The 25,142-nt window shown below is 36.2% G+C and overlaps 1 protein-coding gene across 5 annotated transcripts in view; it reads right to left on the bottom strand.

Annotated features, from left to right (window-relative positions):
• The window catches only part of ABCC9 (ATP binding cassette subfamily C member 9), a 143,159-nt gene that overhangs the window by 38,886 nt on the left and 79,131 nt on the right, over positions 1-25,142 (bottom strand). For all 5 annotated transcript variants that reach the window (XM_009425746.4, XM_063785876.1, XM_016923817.4 and 2 more), the window contains 10 exons: positions 23,638-23,722; positions 22,256-22,336; positions 15,034-15,171; positions 14,763-14,888; positions 10,784-10,880; positions 8,244-8,473; positions 7,406-7,554; positions 7,122-7,191; positions 4,952-5,109; positions 727-819 (listed from right to left, as the gene is read on the bottom strand). In XM_009425746.4, the coding sequence (XP_009424021.1) occupies positions 727-819; positions 4,952-5,109; positions 7,122-7,191; positions 7,406-7,554; positions 8,244-8,473; positions 10,784-10,880; positions 14,763-14,888; positions 15,034-15,171; positions 22,256-22,336; positions 23,638-23,722 (1,227 nt within the window). The remainder of the gene's footprint in view (positions 1-726; positions 820-4,951; positions 5,110-7,121; positions 7,192-7,405; positions 7,555-8,243; positions 8,474-10,783; positions 10,881-14,762; positions 14,889-15,033; positions 15,172-22,255; positions 22,337-23,637; positions 23,723-25,142) is intronic.

Below are 25,142 nucleotides of genomic sequence, written 5' to 3'. Positions count from 1 at the left end.
CTATATTTAAAAATAAATTTCGTAGGTTAGAAAAATCTCTGGTTAAAATCTATATATACTTGCGATTAGGATTTCAGAAAGTTATAACACTAAAATATCAATTTTCTAGATTAAATGAAATATTCAGTAATATCACCTTCTTTGCTAATCTGACTTGAACAGGAAAATTGGGATAGGTAATTTTTTGAAAGTAAACACTCTTGATCAAAAGTTTAGGTTATTACTCTGTTTACAAACCTTGAAGAAAAAGGATTAAATTCTAAAACAACTTTGGTGTAATAGTATTTCTTTTGTGAGAATTATTATTACTATTATTATTTATACATTTATTTTAACTTGTTTATTGGATGCTTCTTCAATAGTCAGTGTGGTTAATACTTCGCAGGGATAATATTAACTAGTCCAATGACCCTAAGAAGCAAAATTGACTTTCTCCATTTAATAGATGAGGAAACCAAGGTTAGAGAATTCAGATGCCTTATCCTAGTCACATAGCTAGTATTTTTCCTATCTGTTGCTTCATCCTTTATTATAGTTAGCATTTTGGATGAGTAAACTCTAACTCTGATCATTTACACCACATTTTTCTTATTCTTGGTTTAGTACACCATCAGGCACACAATGGGGAGATCAAACAAAATGAAAGCAATGATCAGTTATTTGTAGAAAAATATTTGTTGATGATGTAATTGCCTAGTCAGCTAATATAAAAATGTGTTTACTCACCTAAAGGCCCGAATGGTGGTGAGTCCTTCTGCTGTTTCTGAGAAGTGACAGAGCAGAGGGAGCTGGGTACTATCGTCAAGTTCCTGGAGGTCCCTAGTAGAGAGAGGGGCAAAAATAAACTTCATGTGCATCCAGACTCAAAGACTACCATGTTTATTCTTTAAGAGAAAGTTATTTTGTCACTGTATTTGTTTTCCTCATTGAATTTTTTCCCCTAGCACTCAACAAAAACTTCAACAGCTTACAATCTAAAGAGGAAGAGAAAGATGGGTATATAATGAATACAGGTAGAGGCTGAACATAATGTGTTGTACAAAACTATCATCTCTGTGTAACAGCCAAAGTAAACTGCTACAGGATTCAATGGAATGAGCACTTAATTCATACCTAGGACATTGGTGGGATTTTCCTTAAGCAGGTAGAATTTAGGCGAGACCTTAAGCTTGATGAGGGCTTCTACAAAATAGACAAGAAGAAAAATAACAAGAACAAGCACTGGTGTCTGGAGAATCTTGCAAGTTCAATCTGTCTGGTGCCCAGAGTCCTTTAGGGCTGTTGTAGTAGGAAGAGGCTATGTAAAGGATATGGCCTTGTAAGGGTGACAGTGGATTGTAGAAACATCCTTAATGGGCTGAAAAAAATCGCTGAAGACTAGAAATAAGGTAATCTGGCCAGGTGCGGTGGCTCATACCTGTAATCCCAGCACTTTGAGAGGCTGAGGCAGGTGAACACTTGAGGCCAGGAGTTTGAGACCAGCCTGGCCAACATGGCATAACCCTGTCTCTACCAAAAAATTAGCCAGCCGTGGTGGTGCACACCAGTAATCCCAGCTACTCAGGAGGCTGAGGCAGGAGAATCACTTGAACCCAGGAGGCAGAGGTTGAAGTGAGCTAAGATCACTCCACTGCACTCCAGCCTGGGTGACAAAGCCCGACGCTGTCTCAAAAATAAAACAGAAAGAAGGTAATCAGAGCTGTCGTTTGATCCTTTAATCAACATAACTTGGGAGACAATGTACAGGATGAAAGAGAATGGGTGAGTGAGGAAGATCAGTTAATATAGTCCATATAAGAGTTTTTAAAAAAAATGTTCAGAATTAATGTGATGCTGGTCAAGTTTAAAATAAGAAGTAGGGGAATGTGAGACAGTCAGAAGAAGCCCTATTTGCTGTGATGATCAATTAGTTTTCACAGGGTAAACAAGAGTCACATATAGCTTGGCTATTTCTAGTTTAACAGACTTGAAAAGTGACAGTGCTGTTTACCAGAGTGGTGGTCAGGGGCACAGAAAGAAGACATTTGGAGGGAAAAGATAATGAGTTTAGTTTTGGACACAGTGAGTTTGAATCCTTGCCTTCATGGAACTTCCATTCACAGTTTCTCTAAGGAACCACATGTACATAAAACACAGACATATACTGAATGAATGGAAATGCTGAATCTGACCATTTTGATAAAGATATATTCATGACAACTTTTCTTTAAACCACATGAGCTAGAATTTATAGAAGATAGGCTAACAGTTATATCACATGTTTCAATGCATTCCATTTTTTACCTTTCAGACCTTTTTTCCTGCCCTTCTCTAGGTTTTTGGGGTTGAGAAGATTAGAGAAGTAGTGTTGGCATTCACCTGTGAGGGTCAACTGAACGGATGAACATGGTTCCATAATCTTCAACAATTAACTTATGCCATTCCTGGCTGCCAATGTAGTCTAGTTGCCAAAACAAATGCAAGTCTTTTCAAAATGGAGTTTCTAAAATGGATTCCCTCATTCAGAATTTTCACATGGGAATTGGGGGAGAGAAAGATAGAAGGAAGTGGGAGAAGGAATATGAAGGAATGTGAATAGTCTGTTATTTTTAAACATAAAACCAAATGGCTATTTGTAAATCTGACACGAGCAACAGGTGGTCACTACATTGAGGTTTGGAGTGAAGGAAAAATACTGTGGAAGGAGGAAGCTTTGTTTATAAAAGTGTGTTTGATAAAACCAAAGAGGTGAGGGCACAGCTTGATCTTGTATTCTTGCAAGAAGGAAACAGTTACTTACAAAGCTAAGCAAGCATTTGATCCATGATTTTAAATATTCATTTTTTCAGAGCATTTCCTGTAGCTAGTTTCCCACTTAAGTTCTCTTTAGTGTATACAAAAATGGCGTGTTAAGCTGCCTGAGCTTTTCAACATGGATGAGTTCTAAAGAACCTCAACATCTAGAAGGATCCTTGTTTGTGAGGTTTAATATCATATGGTTATATTTTCTAACTTTCAGACAATTTCAAACAAGAATAGTGTACAATCCATTGTCAATATTAATTCTTTAAAATAACCATCCTCTCCATACTTTAGTCTCTTAACAGATTATTCTGATGATGAACAGAATTCACAATTCAAATTTGTGATGGGCTAGGAATATTTTCCCAAACTTTGCACTCCATTTGTATTGATAAAGGGCAATAATAGGACCAAATGAGTATGTGATTAAAGTAAGACATGACTGATATCAGTGTTGAGAAGGCAAGGACAGATTTGGAAACCATCAGCAGTAATGAAATAACTCTGAACTTCTTTGCCCCACCAGCAAGTAGACCAGCAATATTATCAGAAGAAAAGAAATGTGAAGTTGATTACTAGCTTCTCCATTTTGATCAGAATTTGCTGCAAGCAAAGACGATGAGTCTAGGGATGAAAAACAGACTAAATGTGGATCCCTGACATTTAAAGGACCCTAATTCATAGCTAAGAGGGAGAAACAACTATTTCTTCAAATTATGAAATGTTATATGATACATTCGGAGGTTCCCATCTACAATTCTTCTTTTCTTCTTATCTCCTCCTACTTTCTTTCACCTTCCTTGCACACAAGTCATATTAACATTTTCAATTTCCTGAATAAACTCAATACCTACCTTCTTATTCTAGCACTTATCCACATATTAGGATTACTTTGTATATGTTTTATCTTCCTTAGAGACTATACATTTTTTGAGAACAGGTCCCTGTCATATCGATCTCTTCACCTGTCACGTGGCTTAACACAGCTATTTGCGACACAGTGCTTAGTATTTGTTGAAATAACAAACTTTACTATATATAGCGGGGTTTCAAAGTTAAACTGGAAATTTTAAAACAGCTGGTATTATATTTCATTTATTCAACATCTCAGTAAATGACAAATCCTAAACGAATATTTTTTTTCCCATTTGTAGAGTATAATAATATTAAATCACTTACTCTTTGGGATTATGTTTCTGGTTTTCTGTTTTTTTTTGTTTTTTTTTTTTTTTTGAGACAGAGTCTCACTCTGTCACCCAGGCTAGAGTGCAGTGGTGTGATCTCAGCTCACTGCAAGCTCTGCCTCCCGGGTTCAAGCGATTCTACTGCCTCAGCCTCCTGAGTAGCTGGGATTACAGGCGGGTGCCACCACACCTGGCTAATTTTTGTATTTTTAGTAGAGACGGGGTTTCACCATGTTGGTCAGGCTGGCCTCAAACTCCTGACCTCATGATCCGCCCGCCTCAGAGCCCCAAAGTGCTGGGATTACAGGCATGGGCCATCACGCCCGGACTATGTTTGATTTTTTGTTTTCTATCAATGTCATGTTCAGAAAAAGGACCATGGAGTGAAAAATTTGTCAGTCTTAGAACTCAAAACTCAATAGATCAATCCACATGTTAATATATGTCCAGGACTAGGTAAGGCCCAGACAACCAATTATAGGTATAATTATAATATTAATTGATACCTAAATGAATCATAATGTCAGGATAGATTTCATTATGTTTCATATAGGTTGCATTTCTAAATTCCACATCTTATCTTGAAAAACACTACAGCAAATGTAGATCACAGTAAATCGAATACAATTGTCCCCATGGGGAAGTGATTCCAGGACCTCCCATGGATACCAAAATCTGCAGATGCTCAAGTCCCTTATATAAAATGGGTGGCATTTGCATATAACCTACATACATCATCCCATATACTTTAAATCATCTGTATGTTACTTATTCTACCTAATTCAATGGCAACACATCACACATCGCTTCATCAGTGTGTATTCAATGTAGTACTCGGCACATGACAAATTCAAGTTTTGTGTTTTGGAACTTCGTGGAATATTTTCTTTCCAAATATTTTTGATCCGTTGTTGGCAGAACCCATAAATAGAGAGGGCTGACTGTAGATAAGCTTTTGAAAATGAGTGGGACGCTGTTTTACTTACTTAGAGGCAACCCGAAAGTATTTCTGGATAAAATAAAAGGCAACACCAAGGGGCAGGAGAGCAACCAGGAACACAGGAGTAGCATAAGAAATCATCCCAATGGCAGACAGGCAGAGCAGTGTTGAGCGAGTTAGAGATTCCAAGGTTGGAGGGATGTGCTATTAGGGTAGTTTAAAAGGAAAATATGATTAGCCCAGTGAAATATTGGCTACAATGTAACAAAAATACCTATTCTTATGTTGATAGTTATACAGTTAACTACCAAAGTAGTGTATAAGCATGTTCATCCTAAGCAATTCTTCACTCAAATCCCATAGTTTATTGTGTCTGTCTATTTATCTATCAACATGTTGTTGATTAGTTGTCTATCTACCTATTTACCTTGGGTGTTTTATGTAAATGACACTGTACTATAAATATTATTCATTCATGTGTTTGTTTACTGAGCAAGACAGACTGTAAATCTTCCCATGGCAGTGTATACAAATCTATTTCTTTTTAATGGTTGCATAGTATTAGCTTATTTAGCTATTCCTCTACTGTAATACATTTAAATTAATTTTCTGTAATTGCTTCCTCATATCCTTTGGGCTTTTTTGAGTGAATTAATTTTTCCTTATTGATTTTTAGATGCTCTGTATATATTATGTTTATTTAAAAAATATTTGCAAATTTTTGTTCCCAGTTATCTATTGTATTTAAATTTATCTTTGGTGCTTTTAGCTCAATCACAATTTAAAGTTTTTTATAGTCATTTCTGTTGACTTGTGGGCTCAAAAGTAACCTATTTTCCTTGTTGTTTCTGAGTTCTTTGTCTTACTGAGAAAGACCTTTCCCACCCCAAGATTCTAAAACTATTTTCCTACATTACTTTATAGCTTTATGTTTTAATATGACCACCTCTATGCTATATGCATTTGCTTTGTATTTTTTGGATAGCTAATTATCCCAATATCCTTTATTGAAAAATTAATCCTTTCCTTATTAAGATGCCACATTTATACTGTTAAATTTCTACATAAGATGGAGTTTTTGAATTCTCCATGCTGCTCTTTTGACCTACTTGTCTTCTGCAATTAACAGAGTGCTTGAATTTTGTAGTATTTAAAAAATATCTAATAGGGAAATTCTTTCTCTATACAGGATTGTTATGACTTCTGGGATTGTTGAACATATTTTCTTCACATTAAGTTTATTTCTGTTTTTATAGGTTTTATTGTTATGGAGTTTGTTTTTCACTATTTTCTTAAATTGGTATAGAGGAAGTTGCTGCTTTTCATGATATATCTTATGTAGATACTCTGCTGACTTTTCTAATTGGTTATTTTACTAATTATTTTGAATTCTCTAAGTGACAATCATGTCATCTTCTAAATAATGAGTGTTTCATTTCTTCTTTTCTAATGTGTATTCCTTAGAAAGGTTTTAGGTGCAGTCTGACCTAACACCAATGCCATGAAAACATCAAAACTTCTCATCATACTCTGCAGTCAGCTGCATGCATCAACCCTCTTTCTAAATTGAGGGCCATTTCGGTATTCCGAATGCTACTCTGGAAAGTCAGAAAAGGCAAGGGCTGGATATGATGAATTCCTTTCTCAGTCATCCAAAGGGTTCCACTTATAGAGTGATATAATTTCAGAGTGTGATGTCTTTTATTTCAAACAAACTTTTAGATTCCTAAGGATCTTAGGCTAAACTTGGCATTCCTGGAATTTTTCCTAAAGTATCACACCATCTGAAGCTTCAAGAACCAATCTAATAAAAGTAAAGGACTTTAAGACAGCTTGGCATCCCATCCTTCACTTCTGAGAGAAATTCTGCATGAATACTAAACTTTTAAGAACTTTATACTGTGAATGCTGATATGACTTTAATCAAAACAATTTTTTTATAATCAAAAATTTTAAATATTCAATCATTCTTTACTTCATGATGGTTCTCCAAGTTTCTTCTTCTACATGTACAAATTAGTCTGAGTTAAGATTTTCCTTTAAGATTTCATTCTAGATATCATTTGCATGTATTATATTGATACAAATACAAATGGGCCTTTATTTAAATTTCAGAAATCCTCTATTGTTAATAAGAATTATACTTTATCTTAAAATGCTATTTAGCTTACATTGTGAAACTAATTTTTGAACTTGGAAGTAACCCAGTTACTCACCTGATCAATGATATTAGTATCAGCTGAAAAGCGATTGAGAATCAGTCCCAGGGGTGTGGTATCAAAAAACCTAGGCAATAAACAGATGGAAGTATATGATAATACTAAACTATTTGGAACCTGGGCATTGCTAATGGGCATCTTAGTGTCATGAAAATGAGAAGCTCCCTATTCATTTGCTCAAGGACTAAAGAAATTCTTCTAACTTTCACATTCCACTTAAATTGAAAAATGCATATTTTTATTATTTTATGTGTGGGAGTGAGAAATAACCACTGTTTTACCTTATTGGTCCAAGGATTATCTTATTGAGAAGGTTGTGGTGAAGATTTTTGGCAGCTGTGAGACCCATCCATTCTACAGTGAGGGATGTAACAAGGCAAAGGAAAATGCCTGCTCCACAGAGTATGCTAAAGCCAGCCACATAGTAGGTCTAAAAAGCAACCAACACAAAAAGCACATAGGAAATTATCAATGGAGTTCTTTCTTACTAGAAAACCAAATGTCAATGTCAGACAAGATTGTTTTCTTCATTATTTTGCATGCATTTAGACGGTTGAAGGAATGCAATTTTTTGAGGCCCAGGGTAGTATCCCCACCATAATTCCACAGGCCAAGCCTCCACCTGCTCCCTTCACTCTCCTTCAAGGCTTGCTTAAAAGCAGATGAAGAGAAAGAGTTTGTTTTCAGGTTTGCGGCATATTCTTGGCTTTCTATGTTGTAGAGCTCACTTTTCTCATTCCTAGTCTCAAAATGACCAGCTAATACACTGATGTGTAGGTAGTTAACATCAAATACCATAAGAACAAATACAAAAAGGTCCTCTGTGTGTATATATGTATAACATATATAAAAATATATGTATAGACTCTCTCGAATACAAGTCTAAACATTATATTTAAATATTTCTTATGATAAACTTTAAAAGTATTAATAATAGCTTCTATTTTAACATTTTTGATAGTTTATTCTATTTCAGGTCCTGTTGTAATTATTAACTTATTAAATTATCACAGAAGTCCTATGGTATTTGGGATATAAGCATCTAACTAGATAAGAAGGTATCACTGTTAATCTCAATATTTTCTTGATGATTTAAAAACAAAACCGAACCAATTGTACCTGATCAGCTTTTCCAGTATTGTTTATACTGTACTCTGATGTCCATGTGGCCAGCCAATAGTCTATAGCTACAATGACCGAATGCTTCAAAAGCTTAGAGAAAATCATCAGGATGAGCAGGAAGAATCCTCCAGATGTCAGGTAGCGCCAGCAGGTTTTCCATGGCATTTTAGTCCTGAGCCTCATTACAGTGGACATGTTATCATCCTCATCTTCCTCCTCTTCTTCCTCTACATACAAAAAACTTTTGTTTAAGCTTCAGATGGGCACCAGCTAGATATAATTTTTATTGCACCACAAATAGTATATAAACATTCATACATTTATAAAAATGTAAGCATTAGTATTGAAGTTTTAAATGCTTTTAGCAGGGCAAACGTTATTTCTTTCTGAAAATAGGTGAAAAATGAATGAATGAATGAGTGATAAATGTAAAATCTACGTCTGGATGAGACTATTTGCTGATTCACTGCACATCAAATTGACTGGAAGAAACTTACAAAGTTATTGAAGGAATTGTGTTGCCAACAAAAACCACATACCTGGCTTACAAACATCTACAATATTGTGACCTGCAAATTTCTGAATTTATAAAGCTGCACCAGGAGGGAATAAGCTCTGAAATCTGTGCATAGCACAAGAGGGCATACTCCATGCTGTCTATGGCCCCAAGGAGGAAACTTCCAGTGGGCAAAGCCAGGGGACACAAAGGATAATGGGCCAGGAATTCCTCTCAGATGTTTAAACCATCTAGAAACTCCAAGATGGGCTTCCTTAAGAATGACTCCACTGCTAAAGCAGGTTTTGCATTTCCTGACAATCAAAATTTGATCATTTCTATGGTCCAGTGACTGTGTTCCCATCTTTTGCTTTTCCAAAGGAACTTTATTCATTAAAGTTACCCTGTATGTACTTCACTACTATACTATATACATATCAGGTTGTGGGGAGGAAGGACTTGTCTTTACTTTTTAGGTTATTAGACCACAGGGATCCAAATATGTTTATGATGAGAAGACTGAGCATCACCAAAGATCCTGATATTTGAGCTGGATGCAGTAAATGACTACGTCTCAGAGGATCTCCCCTTTGGCAGGGGTATGTCCTTTGTGTGAGAAGAACAGACTAGAAATACGCATGATCAAAGAGGTGGACACTTGCACTTTGCTAGCCGTCTCCCCAATACCCATTCTTTGCTTCTATATTAATTGAAATTTAAAGTTGTCCATGGCTGCCCAGCTAAAGACAGCATTTCCTCACATTCCTAGTACTTAATCTTTCCAAGCAATGACAGAGCCAATAATAAGTAAACAGAAACAATACGTGCAACTCCAAGTCTCTTAAGACTTGAGTTGAGTCTCTTAAGACTCAACTCCTTTCTCTTAAGAGAAAGGAAGTACCCTCTACTTCTTTTCTTCCCCTACTGTTGGCTTGAGCATTCTGATAGGACCTGCAGCAACAAACTAATAAGTAATATGTACTGTAATTGGCTCTTCAACATATATTACTTCATTTACCCTGTAAGCAAAGTGCTATTACCTTATTTTATACCTGAGAATATGGATTAACACAGCAAGCCAAGGGCACAGTCAGCATCCCCACTGAAACACTGAACAGAATAATTGGGTACAACTCCACTCTTATAGCCCATTAGAAATAATTTGTGTAGAGTTCTAGAAGCTGATGTCTGTTTACAGCACCAAAAATTCTTTAAGAACATTTTTAATCATAGAAATTGAAAGTAAAATTTAGCCTTCATTCATTAATTCATTCACTCAATGAATATTTGTTGAAATACAGAAATATAAAAGTAGCACATTTTGGTGCTATTTGACTTGAACGTTTTCTCTTTTTTTTAATTGGTTGGTAGAAATGCAGGCGTAAGCAAAAATTACAAAGGGAAATGAGTCATAAAGCATTTACTCTATTGACTTAAAAGGTGGTTTATCTCACAACATTCTTGGCAATGAATGTCAAAGCAGTGTAATTATTTCATCTCATTCCTCACATTTCCAGTCAATCTTTTTTTCCCAGTATACCTTATCAGATCTGGAAAACTGAAACATAACAAATGGCATTCTAATTTTCTTGTCCTTCATGGCTATATTGTCATGAAAACCTCATGAAGACGAACTGAATGAATCAAATACAGCTACTTCAAAATGCCATATTTCCCCTTTATTACTTATTTCTGAAGGATTGAAATTTTCTTAAGCAGATTTGGTCATTATACTAGACAATTTCAATTTTTCTGAACAAAAGTCTAGATCTATTTAGAATCCACTGCCATTTCCTTTCAAGCCTTTCTCACACATAACAACTGTAGTAAGACACATTCTGTGGAGGCCCTCAAGATGACTGTTGATGGATTACATCCACCTTTCCTTGACTCCTATTGTTTCCATTTTCAGTATTACTTGATTTAACTTTTTCCCCTGGCAAAGTGGCTTATTATTCCTCATGGAGACACTCACACATAAAAAAACCCTCACATCCTGTTATCCTATTAGAATGTTCCAGATAAAAGAAAAAAGATCTACCTTCGTCTTCGTCCTCCATCTGGGCTTTGGCTTCTCTTGAATACATGGCCCGTCGGAGAGTTTTCCTCTCTAAAGTAGTTTGGTCAGCTTCCATATCCTGCAGTAAACATTGTACTATCATGCAAGGAGCTAACACCAATAGGTTGTGACTTATCAATGAATGACTCACACGTGTAAATGGTTAGTTACCTTTACCAATCTCAAGCGCTCTGTGCTCACTCTGGAGATCCACAACTCCTGTCACAGAAGCAGCTGTGGGAGCAGAACCTTAGACTTGTAGTAAGTAAGTGCTGCAGTGCTCAAAGGTGTGGAGCAGCACACGAGACCAGGAAAAGCAAGAACGAGATGCAACTGACTCCAGAAGCAGGGTGATATCTCCCTGAGCCCTAAAGCATAGTTCTACCATTGCTACTTATTTTTACATCACCTTCAGACTATCCTTGTAATTTTTCTAATTAAGGATTCATTCATGTTAATACATATCTTCCTTCAAAAGAGCACATGGTTCCAAGTTGGTTAAACTGCTGTCAGTCATCCACTATTATGAATTATTAAATCAGAACGAGTTTCTTTAGCATCTCACTAAGGGAGCTGCACAAAAGAAGGGGGATTCAATAGGATCTGAAAGAAGGTAGAGAACGTTGAAGAAAATAGGCAATGAGGATTCTAGGTGCCTAGCAGTGTAAGAGAAAGCCCTAGGAGGAAAAAGTATGCAGAAAGAGAAGGGAAACGTGCCAAAAACAAACTTTGCAGATTTTTAAGAATTGCTGTGAACTTTATCCTGTAGTTAAGAAGGGTAGAATCGTTTCATTTTCTCCACGCCCTGGCTTCCAACACACCAGCTCCCCTGACCTCAGGACTGCAGTAGTAGTATCAGTTCAGTTACATTGTGGGTTAAATCAGGTTCTACCGGCTATTCTGGAAAACCAACCATTTCCCCTTTTCTGTGGGGAAATGTATTCTGAATTCTAAACAACTAACCCACAAATTCTGGAATCTATGGTAAATTGGGAGCTTCCTGTATATGCCAATACAAAGAAAAAAAAACCTACACGGTTTTTCTGTTACATCAATAAACCAATAAACCTTTTGTGATTAGTCGCTAGGTAGTGACCTTGGTTGATTTTTTTTGGCCTCATACAACATGTCTGATTTAGGAAACTTTCTATTCTAGAAGGTTGTACTACTTCAGATTCTTGGTTAAAAGAGTGAAAACAAAAATGTTTCCTGAATCCCATTTTTACAGAGACAGTTTGACCCCAGTTTTAAATTTTGCATGACAATATGAAGACCAACATTTATAAATGAAGCTAAATTAAACTCAAAATTAAAGAGGATCCCTGTCTTGTGCATATCATATAATGAAATAAAATAAACCTTCATAGTGAAAAGTAGATTTGATTCCAGTTCGATTCCCCATGCTGTGACCAAAAGGTTTAAGACCTTGGAGACTTAAAAAAACAAACAAACAAAAAACCCCAAACAAACTTTAAAGCAATTTTTCCTAAGAGTAAATGCTCATATTAAGCTCATTATAGGTTAAATGTTTTAAATAGTGATGATACTTGGACTAGGTAAATAAAAATTTAGTTTCATTTATCCAATAAATATTCACTGGGCCAGGCCAGGTGAGGACAGTAGAGAGGGAAGTGAGGAGTGTTAAATAATACCAGTTTATTCTGCTTAACAGCATTAAGAAGATAATGGTTCATGTCATTTAAGCTAATATTTAAATCGGCTAAAAGTGTTAACTCCCTCTCCTTCTTTGTAGTTTTCATTACTATCTTTTAATCATATTCTTTCCTGTTTACTCCTTAATCCTTAAACTGACAGCTCTTTTTCAAGCACTGCATTAGGAAATTTTGTGCATCCTTCGGTTTCACCTTCCTTCTCCACTTGCTTGATCTGTTCTGGCTCTAGGCCAGACTTTCTCAGCCTTGACACAGTTGACATTTGAGCTGGACAACGCACTGTTGCAGGGTCTGCCCTGAGCATTGCAGAATGTTGAGCACACTAGATGCTAATAGCATCCCCCGCCCCAGTTTGTGACAACAAAAATGTCTCCAAATGTTGCCAAATGTCCTCTAGGAGGGAAAATTGGCCCAGGTTGATAGGAAACACCCTGTCCTGTCCTATAACAAACTAGACAGAAATCTGTTTGTACAAAAATTTCCCCAAGGTATCGCAGTGGTCTTGTTCACAGTGTGATTCTTTCTGGCTGCAGATGAATTCAGGTGCCTGCCTTTTGTTACGTGGCAGTAATCTCCCTCCATCCTGAGATAAGTATTCTGGGCAGGTGCGTGATTCATTCTGGCTTCTACTGGCTGCCATTCTACCTTGTAACTGGATTTACCCTGTCCATACCCTAACTTGCTCCACACCTCCTTCAGTTCATACATAACCCTGTAATGTGTCTTTAATTATACAGCTATGCTATCTCAAGTGATCACTTCATTTCTAAATACAACTTAATGGACTTTTTTCCTGGCTTGCTTAACAGTATTACTATAATATTGAGCCAACAGCTCTCTTTATTTTCCAGTTCTTCTTTCCAAAGTAAACCATAAATTGTCCCACTCCTTAAGTTTACGTCATCTTCTTTTGTCCCTGGCATTTAGATCACTGAAAAAATGTCATTTGGAGTTATCCCCGGTACGTTTAGAATCAAGCTTCCCACAGCACAATTCCTAAGCAGGCACTTGTCAACTGTACCTGATACTGTTTTGGGGTTTGTTGTTTGTTTATTGTTTTTTTTTTTTTTTTTTTTTTTTTTTTTGCCAAATATCCTCATTTCAATGGTTCTGTGATTTGTCCTATTCTGCTTGTATATTTTTGCATATATCTTTTCTTCTTTGTGTGGTTTGCTTTTGAGATCTTTAGCAAATCCAAAGAAGGTAGAGAAATCCTAGGGTTTATCTGACTTTGTATCTTCCTCTCTCTATGGAGACAGATCCTTTATTTTCTTTTCTAAAATAATATATTTAAATTTCCTAATATTTTAAAGAAATTCACTGGTACAAATATTTCATTTTGTAAATGCTCATTCCTGGATAAGAATACCAAGTGCTGGACACTTTGTACTCCCAACTCAAGAACAAAACATTTCAAAAATTTGCAAATTTAATTTACAATTTCACTTGTCTATCAAAAATTTTTCCTCTTTTGTTGTACTCAATCTGGTATCCAACTCTGTGATGACCTCATTCAATGTTATACTTACATTATCCATAAAATTATAGTGTAATTACACCGGATATGCACTTGTGTTTCAATCCCATTGGTACCACTTATTATATATGCTGTACAACTTTAGGTAAGTTACTTTACTTCTCTGAGCCTCAGCTTTCTCATCTGTCTAAGTAAGATAATATTTTCTTTGCTTATTTGTCAGGAGTTTGTGAGAATTAAAACACATCATGTAAAAAGGGCTTTGTGGACTTCAAAAAAAGTACAAATGTAAAATTTTATTTTTATTTCCTTCTGACTACCTTCTTTCACCCCAGAAGCCTTATCCCAGACATGCCTTACAACTTTGCCCACCACTCAGAGCTCCTCCAAGATCACCTTGGCTTTTGACTTTCCAATGACCCTCTATTTGTAGGTGGTTATTGAAAATATTCTACTTTTATAGATGAGAAAAATGAGGTATAAATAAGAAAAAATAAGGAAACGCCATGCTTCAGTTAAGTAGTTTCTGTAAGTTTTAAACACACAGATAATTGCACTATGGTTGAAATGTAAACAAACAGCCTCTAAAAACCTGACTGCACCTCATCCAAAGATGGCATTAGAATTTTATAGGTTCAAAGTACCCCGTTCATTAATAATATGCAAAGATACCATTGCTTTGGATTTCAGATAAAGACCATTATATTACCAAGCATTAAATGGTAATTTTTTAAAAAGCATTCTTAGTAATTAGTAAATTTCTAACTCTTCTGAATTGGGCTCTGAACTCTTCTGAACTATGAGCACTTACCTTTTCTAATTCTTGATCTTGCCGATTCATAAGTGTTTTCCAGTGTTCATAAAGCTCAACATCTTTGGTTTGAATGTCCTTCAAAGTTCCTTCTCTTAGGACACTTCCATCTTTCATGGCTATGATCTAAGGAAAGCGGATATTCCCAGAAATGTGACGAAAAGCCTTGATTGGCAAAATAAACTACCTTTATTTCAGAAAGCATTTTTTACTGTCTCTATTTATATGACTATAATATAAAAATGAGCAAAATTCTCTTCTAAACTCTTACCCAGTCAGCATGCGTCAGATACTGTAATTTGTGAGTCACAAGAACGAGTGTCCTTTTGTCATCTTGCAGGAATTTCAAAATCCCCTCCTGCATTAAGTGGTCACTCAAGTGAATGTCCAGGGCTGAGAATGGATCATCCTGCAATCAGTAAAATGGAGGAAAGATGGACGTTTTCTATACTTGTTACGTAACTCAATTCCTCTCGAAAGTAGTAATACAAATAACTAAGGGCAAATCATCCCCCAAATCTAATTTATTTAAAAAAAGGATAAAGAAAAACTACCTGTCAGGTACCATGCTTATTACCTGGGTGACAAAATAATCTGTACACCAAACCCCCATGACACACAATTTATATAACAAGCCTGCACATGTACCTCTTAACCTAAAATAAAAATTAAAGAAAAGAAAATTAAAAAGGGCCAGGAGAAAAACAAACAATGAAATAAAGTTAGAAGTGCCTGCAGGCGAAAAGAAAAACAAACTTTGTAAAATTATTTTAAAAGTAAATAACACTATTCAAAATGTTTTGAATTCTTATAGAATCTGCAAGTTCAAAAACCGTATTACTCAGCAATCTATAATAATAGAGCAAAACAAAGAATGAAAAAGATAATTGTACTTGAATTCTAGATAACAAAACTAGGTATAGAAAATGTTAATTGGGCCAGGCATGGTGGCTCACGTCTGTAATCCCAGCATTTTGGGAGGCCAAGGCAGGCAGATCACCTGAGGTCAGGAGTTCGAGACCAGCCTGGCCAACATGGTGAAGCCCTGTCCTACTAAAAACACAAAAATTAGCTGGGCATGGTGTCGTGGGCTTGTAATCCCAGCTACTTGGGAGGTTGAGACCGGAGAATCGCCTGAACCCAGGAGGAAGAGGTTCCTGGAGGAGGAAGAGGCAGTGAGCCAAGATTGTGCCACTGCACTCCAGCCTGGTGACAGAACGAGACTCTGTCAAAAAAGAAAGAAAAAAGAAAATGTTAACTGGATCATAACAGGACTTACTTAATGGGGATATTTTCAGAATTAAATGAGTTAATATACATGAAGTGCTTAGTAGGGTACTGGGTATATAATTTACATTGTTAGCTATTATTATTATTATTATATATAAGAATAGCATGCCTAACACTTCCTGATGACAGTTGTTCTAGGGAGAATGTTTTTATCCACCAAGTGATTAAGATATTTAGAAAATAATTTAAGAACTCACATTAATTGTCTTTTTTTGTTGATGATATCACTATAAATTATTTTCATATATATTTCATTCCTAAAATGTTATATAGAGCATCAAACTACATGTTTCACATTTTGGATCTTAAAAATAGGAGAGCTAGAAACAACTGAAGAAAACTGGAATGTATCCTCAAACTATGAGTTAGAAAGCAAAGTGACCTGAAGGGAGGAGGTACAGCAGGAATATAATCACTCCTTAGAAGGACCAGGGATGGCAGGGAATGAAAGAAACTGAGGGAGCACTGAAGGGACAAAGCAGTAAAAAATGGTGGATGTTTCAGGTAAAAACTGGGAAGAGTTAACGGAACAGTGGGAAAAAAAAGTTTATAAAGGTCTTCTTCATTACCCTTCTTTCTTTGTTGCTTCTCCAATAGGTAATATGCAAACAAACTTCTACTTTGTCTTGTGGGCCCAAGAAAAGAAGGAGCTGGTTTCTCATGCTACTACACACAGGCTACATGTTGAGATATCTAAAAATAACAATTCTGCAAAATTTTCAGTTGAGCACAGTCATAGTCTCTCTACAGATAGATTGCATTGCTTAATAATCTGAATAATGAACAAAACAAAAGTAATTGCTATTTAGAGAGAAACTGAAGTTTGGAAGTTAGAATAAATTTATGTATAATCATTATAGATTGTCATATGATTAGCTCAGTAATTTTTCAACTTTCCATCTATTTGTCTGCATAGATAGAAACTATAAGCAATTTGACCTTATTAAAGCATTTAGGAGAATCCTTATGCAAAAGAAATATTAACAAAGCATTTTGATAGTTAAAGGGTAATTAAGAATTATAGGAGCCTTTAAAAAATCAGTCTGCTGGATATTGTAATTGTGAATAAATGGGTGATATAATCAGTGTCCTCAAATGACTTTTATAGAAATAGACACAATTATCTTGATTGTCCTGAAATTTCTTTGGATGACAAGGGAAATATTTCAAATCTTTCAGACCCTCTGGATCATCTTAATGCACATCAATTATTTCTGAGATGTTGCAATAAGTACTGTGTATAGGAATTGGCTTTCAACTGCCCAGTGAGTTGCTTTTCAAAATCATCACAGACACTAGCCCCTTGTCATTTAGCTCCTTTTAATAACAAGAAAAAAATATTCTTACTTGCATTTTAAAATTATTAGATTTTGATAACTGGTAGAAAATTCTACCACTAATATATGAAATTTCTTTTAACATAGAAGTTATAATGTAACTTTGCAGTTACTTAAAAATGAAAGTCAAAGAACCAATATAAAGTGATATCTCCACAGCAATGGAAAAATATCAGGATTACACTGACAAAAGTGTCTCCATTTCCATCACCAACAATGCAGCAAGGATATAATTAGCAAGATTTAGCAAATCTTGATATCAGCAAATTATTGGTTTTAGAAAAGCAGATGATTTTCACAGGGGGAATCTGATTGCCTTTGAAATAACTTTCTGCTTCTGATTCCATTAAAACCCCAAGAATAATTTGTGACATAGACCAAACTATCCCAAATGATTCTTCCTGGGAATTTTTCACAGGAAAAATAAGACATGAATTGAAAATAAATTTTTATAATAATTCAATTTGTCCATAAAATTCTGATATTTATTTATTTATTTATTTATTTATTTATTTATTTATTTTGAGATGGAGTCTCACTCTGTCACCCAGGCTGGAGTGCAATGGCATGATCTCAGCTCACTGCAACCTCTGCCTCCTGGGTTCAAGCAATTCTTCTGCCTCAGCCTCCCAACTTACTGGGATTACAGGCACACGCCACCACGCCCCGCTAATTTTTTTGTATTTTCAGTAGAGATGGGGTTTCACCATGTTGGCCAGGCTGGTTTCGTACTCCTGATCTCAACTGGTCTGCCTGCCTCAGCCTCCCAAAGTGCTAGGATTACAGGTGTGAGCCACCGCACCCAGCCTAAATTCTGATTTTACATGTTAGAAGTTACTAAGGCATAATTGAAAGTCCATTATCTCTAAATTAAAAGATCCAAATTGTAGTTATGACCACTCTTGGAGGCTGGCCAATGTTTCAAACTCAGTCACTTCATTTGTAAAATGGGGATAATAAAGAGGCCTGACAGAAAGCACCTTGGATTGCTGCAAAGATGCAACAAAATAATGTAGTCAAAGTCTGTAAATCATTTCAAAAGTGTTGCTTTATTATTATTTTCTTATAAATAAAGCCATGGTGGATTAATATTGTGTTTACCTCTTCAATGTATCACAGTGAGAGTTTAGCATCTTCCAAGCATCTCTTAATAAGGAAGAGTGTGGTGACTAAGAACACAAGCTCTGGAATCCAGCCATCTGACTTTCTATCCCTGCTTCACTGTTACTATCTGTGTGATGTTGGATAAGTTATCCCCAAAAGCCTCAGTACATTCATCTGTGAACAGCAGTAATAACAATAATAATAGTAATAACAACAATAATGTCAAACCTAGGAGAGTTATTATGAGAATTAAGTGAGCCAATGTGTATAAAGTACTTAGAATCATGCCTAGGTCACAGAACTATCATTTATATGCCATAGCTTCATGGTGGGGATTTGTGATGTTTTTTTGTCAAATAAAACCTTTTCTACAACTTACTAAAAATTGAGGCTTAATGGCTTGAGAAACATATCTCCAGATTCAATGTATATAATAAGATTATGGGGAAATAATTCCTTTAAAGAAAGCAAGACAATTGCCAAATGGCCAATTCAATGAATGGTCAATTCTTTGTTTACAAGCTTATGTTATTTATTCTAATATATATATGTACAGTCTTCATTAATATATTCTCTTATATATTCAATAAATGTGCTTAAATAGTATATTCTTTATATGGATGTATTTTTGGAAATAATTTAATATATTCATTGATACAGCACATTTGCAGATGCAATGAAGTTTTCAAAAATAATATTTTTGATACATAATTAAGACATTTTCATCTAACTTTTATACTGCGTCAAGGCTAACATGATAAAAATTTATTTAGAGCAAAATGTGAAACTATTCAAGTGACATGTACAAGTAAAATCCTTAAAGATATAAGTAATGCCTTTTTCTCAACTCTATTTTCTTTACCCAGCACAACAGATGGCATTGGGGATGTTCACTGAATTTTAGTAGATAGAAAGGAGGAAAGAAGAAAGGGAGGGAGGAATAAAGAAAGGATAACAGGGAGTGAGTGAGTAAAGAAGAAATGGTAAAAGGAAAGGAGAGAAAAGGAAAATACAGCAATAATTTCAGAAAATGCCAGAGGATCTTTGCTGATTACATAGCCAATACTCAAAAGACATGCATTTCTAGCACAAACTCTGTCATTCACTAGACATCAGTCCTTGGATAAGTTTCCGCATTTAGCTTTAGGATACCATCTACCCTCTCTCAGCACTGTGATGAGAATCAAATGGGATAATACTGTACCTTGTGAATTTTTAAACAATGGAAATGTGAGATATTATTATTTTTGAGGAATTTTTAAAACACATCAGCAGCATTCCATTGCTGCTAAAATGTTTTTCAGTAAGTTGCAATGGAGTAATAAGACCAAGATCATAAGACCCAATAGTTTTAAGGTTATCTGAGCTGAGCAGTGTGCATCTAGCACAGATTTTTTCAAAGGGACACTTATATAAACACTATACATCAGGGATTAAGAAAAAGTTATACAGAATATGTTATTTGTGGAAGAATTGAAAATACTATGCTTGCTTGGCCTAGAGAAATGTAAATTTAGACAAGTTACGACACTAATATTAGAATGTTGAACTATATATATATATTTTGCTGCAGAAGTAGAGTGCAGGCTGATGAACAGATAGTACTCAGAAGCAGATCTCAATACCGTAATAACTTTCCAATAATAAGAGCTGTCTGTGGTAGAAAGAATAATGGCCCCTAAAGATGCCCTGGTCCTAATCCCCAGAACCTGTGACTGTGTTACCTTATATGTCCAGCAGGATTTTGCAGATGTAATTAAGACTAAAGACCTTGAGATGAGGAGCTTATCCAGACAGGCTTAAACTAACTATATGCATCCTTAAAAGCAGAAAACTTTCCCGGCTGTGAAGAGAGGAAGACGTGACTATGTAAAAATAGTCAGAGAGACATCATGTTGCTGGCTTCAAAGGTGGAGGAAGGCAGGCGTGAGACAAAGAATGTAGGCAGCTTGTAAACGCTGGAAAAAGCAAGAATATTGACTATTCCCTTCCCCAGAAGGGAACACAGCCCTGCTGACACTTTGATGGACTTCTAATCTATAGAAGTATAAGATAATATAATAAATCTGCATTGATTAAGTCACCAATTATGGCAATTTTTTATAGCAGTAACAGGAAATTTATATACTGTCCAACCAGGAAAAGCTGCCTTAAAGGTGAGCAATGTATCTTCAGGGAGAGTCATCAAGAAGCTGTTAGAGTTAATGCTAAAAGTCATCTTGTAATGAAAGGGTGGGAATTGACAATAATTTAGTCCTACAACTTCTTTGATTTCCATGATTCTACAATTGAAGTAGGTCGGAGTCACTGAATCATAGCAGGCAGTAAAATGAACTGAGGAAGAAAGCCACACCCAGGGGACCTCAGTCCCTTTCAGATTTCCAAGGCAGTTCCTCAGGTTCAGTCAGTAATTGATCCCAAGGTTCAAGAAGTCATTTCTAGTTGTGGATCCATCCATTATTATAAAAAGAATTTACGGCTGGGCACGGTGGCTCACAACTGTAATCCCAGCACTTTGGGAGGTAGAGGCAGGCGGATCACTTGAGGTCAGGAGTTCGAGACCAGCCTGACCAATATGGTGAAACCTGGTCTCTACTAAAAATAAAAAAAAAAAAGCCAAGTGTGGTGGCATGCACCTGTAATCCCAGCTACTCAGGAGGCTAAGGTGGGAGAATTACTTGAACTTGGGAGGTGGAGGTTGCAGTGAGCTGAGATGGTGCCATTGCAGTCCAGTCTGGGCAACAGAGCAAGAATCCATCTCAAAACAAAAATTTACAATTACATAGGCTACTGTTAGATCCTGCAATGGCTTTCATGGTGTTTTTAGGTTTTGGGGGGAATAACTTTGGAGACAGGTATTCTTAGGGGGATGAATGAGTATGTACAAATTCTGCTACCATCCCCAATGACAGATCCAAATTCAGTGGGAAACTCCAAAACCAACTTACTTTTTCAAGAGGCTCTAGAGATTAGATGCAGTGAAGACTCTAAAAATGTTCTGGGAACCAGATTGATAAGTGGTTAATAATTGTACAGAAGGAGAAGGCAGGGATGCATTTACATACTCTGCCAGCATCTCCCCATTGTCTACTTGTAAGCTATTTTAGGTACCTCCTGCTGGAGAGACCAAAATAGACCAAAATTATAATCAACATAACCATCAAATTTTATTTCTAGATCCACAGCTAGAAATAAATTATTAGTCCAAGATGGATATCACGAAAATCATTCATGACGTTTTTAAAGACATAAATTTTAGATTCTACCTTTGCAGATTATGCCACAGGTCTAGAGCAAAACCAAGATTTCTACAGTTGTAGGGAGCATCACAGATAAAGTTTATACACAGCCTGAGTTGCACAGCACTGGAATGGGGTACTATGCTTACTTAGCCCTGTGTCTACGAAGAGTATATTTTCTGGATTTTTTTCTTTGCCATCAAATATAAATAAGAAGACTTATGATCCTGCCTCGTTCATCCAATACCATCCAAATCCTTTCCTGGTGAAGAAACTCAGATAAGCAACCACTTAGGGCATCTAAGTCTCTTGGACACCAATCTGGATCCTCCCAACTCTCAAGATACGTTGCTCTTCTACTGATCTACTGATCTGTACTGCAAGGATTTATTTCCCCTATATACTTTACGATTTCACAAGTTAAACCATCTTTCCTTGAGTTACTTGACTTACACCTTTTTACAGACTCATTTGTCCAGATGGAAGAATGAAATAGAAATAAAAGGGAAGGCCATATTCTTACCAAAAAGACAATGTTGGTGTTTTGATACAGCGCTCGTGCCACACAGATTCTCTGCCTCTGTCCCCCACTCAAGTTGATGCCCTAGAGAAGAGACACCCCCAAATACCCATTTTTTAATATTAGTAAATGATCTTTTGGTAATATGACCTTAAATTACAAACGTCTTTTTAAAAATCTTAGATTGATAGTAACTTGTTAATTAAATTGTAGTAACATTGGTAAGAAAACATGGAAACTGTCTACTGGCCAACGATTCTCAAAATAATCAAGATGGTTTCAGGCTGATATGGTTAATCTTCCTTTCACTCTAATAGAGATCTCTGCTGTACAGAAGCATTAATAACCAAAACACTTGCTAGGAAATGCGAGCAATTCCAAGATTTTTTCTTGTTTACTGAGTTGTGTCTGTAGTTTACTTAACATACAACCCAAATTTGATATGGGTTATGTGAAACAGTACTATCCAAGAGTATGCTTTCATAATAAAGTACCACTTACACTTTAAAAAAAAAAACTAGTATTAATTGACCTCTTAGTATGTGCCAGACTTGTGTAAATGGCTTTACATTTTTAAATTTCTCTTATTCTTCATAGCAATTCCAAGATGTAGGTATTGTTTTAATTTTACACATGTGGAAACTGAGGCTCACAGAACTTAGGTTCATTCTCATACACACTCCGGTATGTAGCGAAAAAGAACAGCCATTAAGAACAAAGGCCACAGAGCCAGACTAATCCTGGCTACACCACTACCTTGGCAACTGTGCAAGTTCCTTAACCTCTCTCAGCCTTGATTTTTGCAGCTTCATATGCAGAAAACGATAACACCCATAACACAGATTTGTTGTGAAAGTAGATAATGCATATAAAGTTTGTGCCCAGGACTTACAACGATTAAAACATTGTAGACGTTGTTGTTCTAAAGATTATAGGTATAAATATTTTTCAGCTTGTCTGAATAATATGACATCAATGCAAACATGGTTACACAAAGAAAAAAGAGCACTTTAATAAGAATAAACAGATTTTCAACAAGGTTGGGAGAAGCTATGGAAAGTCATCTTAGTTTCAAACCTATTACAGCAAGCTCCACGTAAGCAAAAATGCATTTGGTCAAAGCCAGGAACTATGTTTCACTTTTCTTTGAGAACTCTTAAGTGACTAGTACCATGTTAAGTATACAGTGATTACTCAATAAATATTAATATGTAAGAAAGAGTGGCATCAAAGGACTCCCATCCTTGGTTTTCTGGAACTTCTTACTGGGACAACATACAACTCCTAAGCTCTCAAATTTCATGATTCTCTATTAATGATTAAAGACAACCAGAAGACTTTTCTAGATTTTTGTTCATTGCTTAATGAAACTATATATAGCTCACCCTCTCTCCAATTTCAGTTTGATCTCCAAATGGTAATAAGTCAATATCTGGCTGAAGAGAACAGGCATCTGTGACAGCTTTGTACCTTTGGGAGAAATGATTTTGAATTTTTAGATCTCAATTAATACATTGTCCATAAACTAAGTGCCAAATTCAATACTTTGGAAGTTGAAATAAAACATTTGCTGAATCACTTATTATATGCCAGCCTCTGCTCTACATTTCTGGATACAAAGATACATAAGTACTACTTCCCACTCTTTTTTTTTTTTTGAAGACAGAGTCTTACTCTGTCACCCAAGCTGGAGTTCAGTGGCACGATCTTGGTTCACTGCAACCCCTGCCACCTGGGCTCAAGTGATTCTCCCGCCTCAGCCTCCTGAATAGCTGGGATTACAGATGTGCGCCACCATACCCAGCTAATTTTTTTGTATTTTAGTAGAGACAGGGTTTCACCATGTTGCCCAGGGTGGTTTCGAACATCTGAACTTAGGCAATCAGCCTGCCTCAGCCTCCCAAAGTGCTAGGATTACAGGCGTGAACCACTACGCCCAGCTGGGTTCCCACTCTTAAAAAGCTAGTTCACGGAGCAGAAGACTGATACAAAAATATACGATGAAAGTTTACCTTGTTAGGTATTATAGTGGAAGTGAGTATAAAGCACTCCTAGAACACAGATGAAGAAATGACTGACCATTCTGAGAAGTATCAGAGGAGGCAAAGCTTAAACTGTGTTCAGAAAGTTGAGTAGTAAGTTTTCAGGAAGAAAATGAGTAACGAAGTTTAAGGAACTTGAGAAAGTAAAAAAGTTCATGATGAATGTAAGGGACTGCAGGAGGTTCATTATGGCTAAAGCAGAGGTTGTGAGTGGGCGCCCTTCCACACTGTCGTGCATGCTGAAGAGAGGAGACAAGGGAGATAGTGAGGACTGACAGTCCTCAAGTTCATATAAGGCTGGGACTGGAAATCAGATGAACTGGAAGTACAAGGAAGCATGGGGATTGAAGATGCTGGGGGAAATGGCAATGATTTTATTTTCTTAATCAGTTCATCTTAATATAGTAGAGTCATTCTTCATTCTTCCCTCTTCTTCTTCCTGTTGATATCTGTCCATTGTTGTTCTTCAATTTTTTTTTTCTCAACCATCCCTTCTTTTACATTTCTACCGTCATTCCTAAGTGTAGGCAACACACACTGCATGCCTGGATAATTATTCCAACTGACTCCTAAATGTCTCCATATATATGTATATATGCACATATGTGAATCTGTATATATAGAATGCACATCATTGTAGCCAATTGGCTTTTAGGCCCCCCAGCTATCTGGTCTCAGCCTCCTGAATCTTTCCGTCTGGTTTGCTCCAGGTCCTAAAGGTTTTGTCTTTCATATGGTCTACTTTTCTTCTCCCTCCCCCTTCCTCTTGCCTCTCCACTTACTTTATTCTCCTTAATTTTCAAGACCCAGCTTATGGTCCTAAGACCCACGCTTGAAAGAGTGGCTCA

This window comes from Pan troglodytes, chromosome 10 (assembly GCF_028858775.2).
Source record: "Pan troglodytes isolate AG18354 chromosome 10, NHGRI_mPanTro3-v2.0_pri, whole genome shotgun sequence".
Taxonomy (NCBI): Eukaryota; Metazoa; Chordata; class Mammalia; order Primates; family Hominidae; genus Pan; species Pan troglodytes.
Note: the sequence above shows the minus strand (reverse complement) of the source record. Positions and strands in the feature narration are given on the sequence as shown.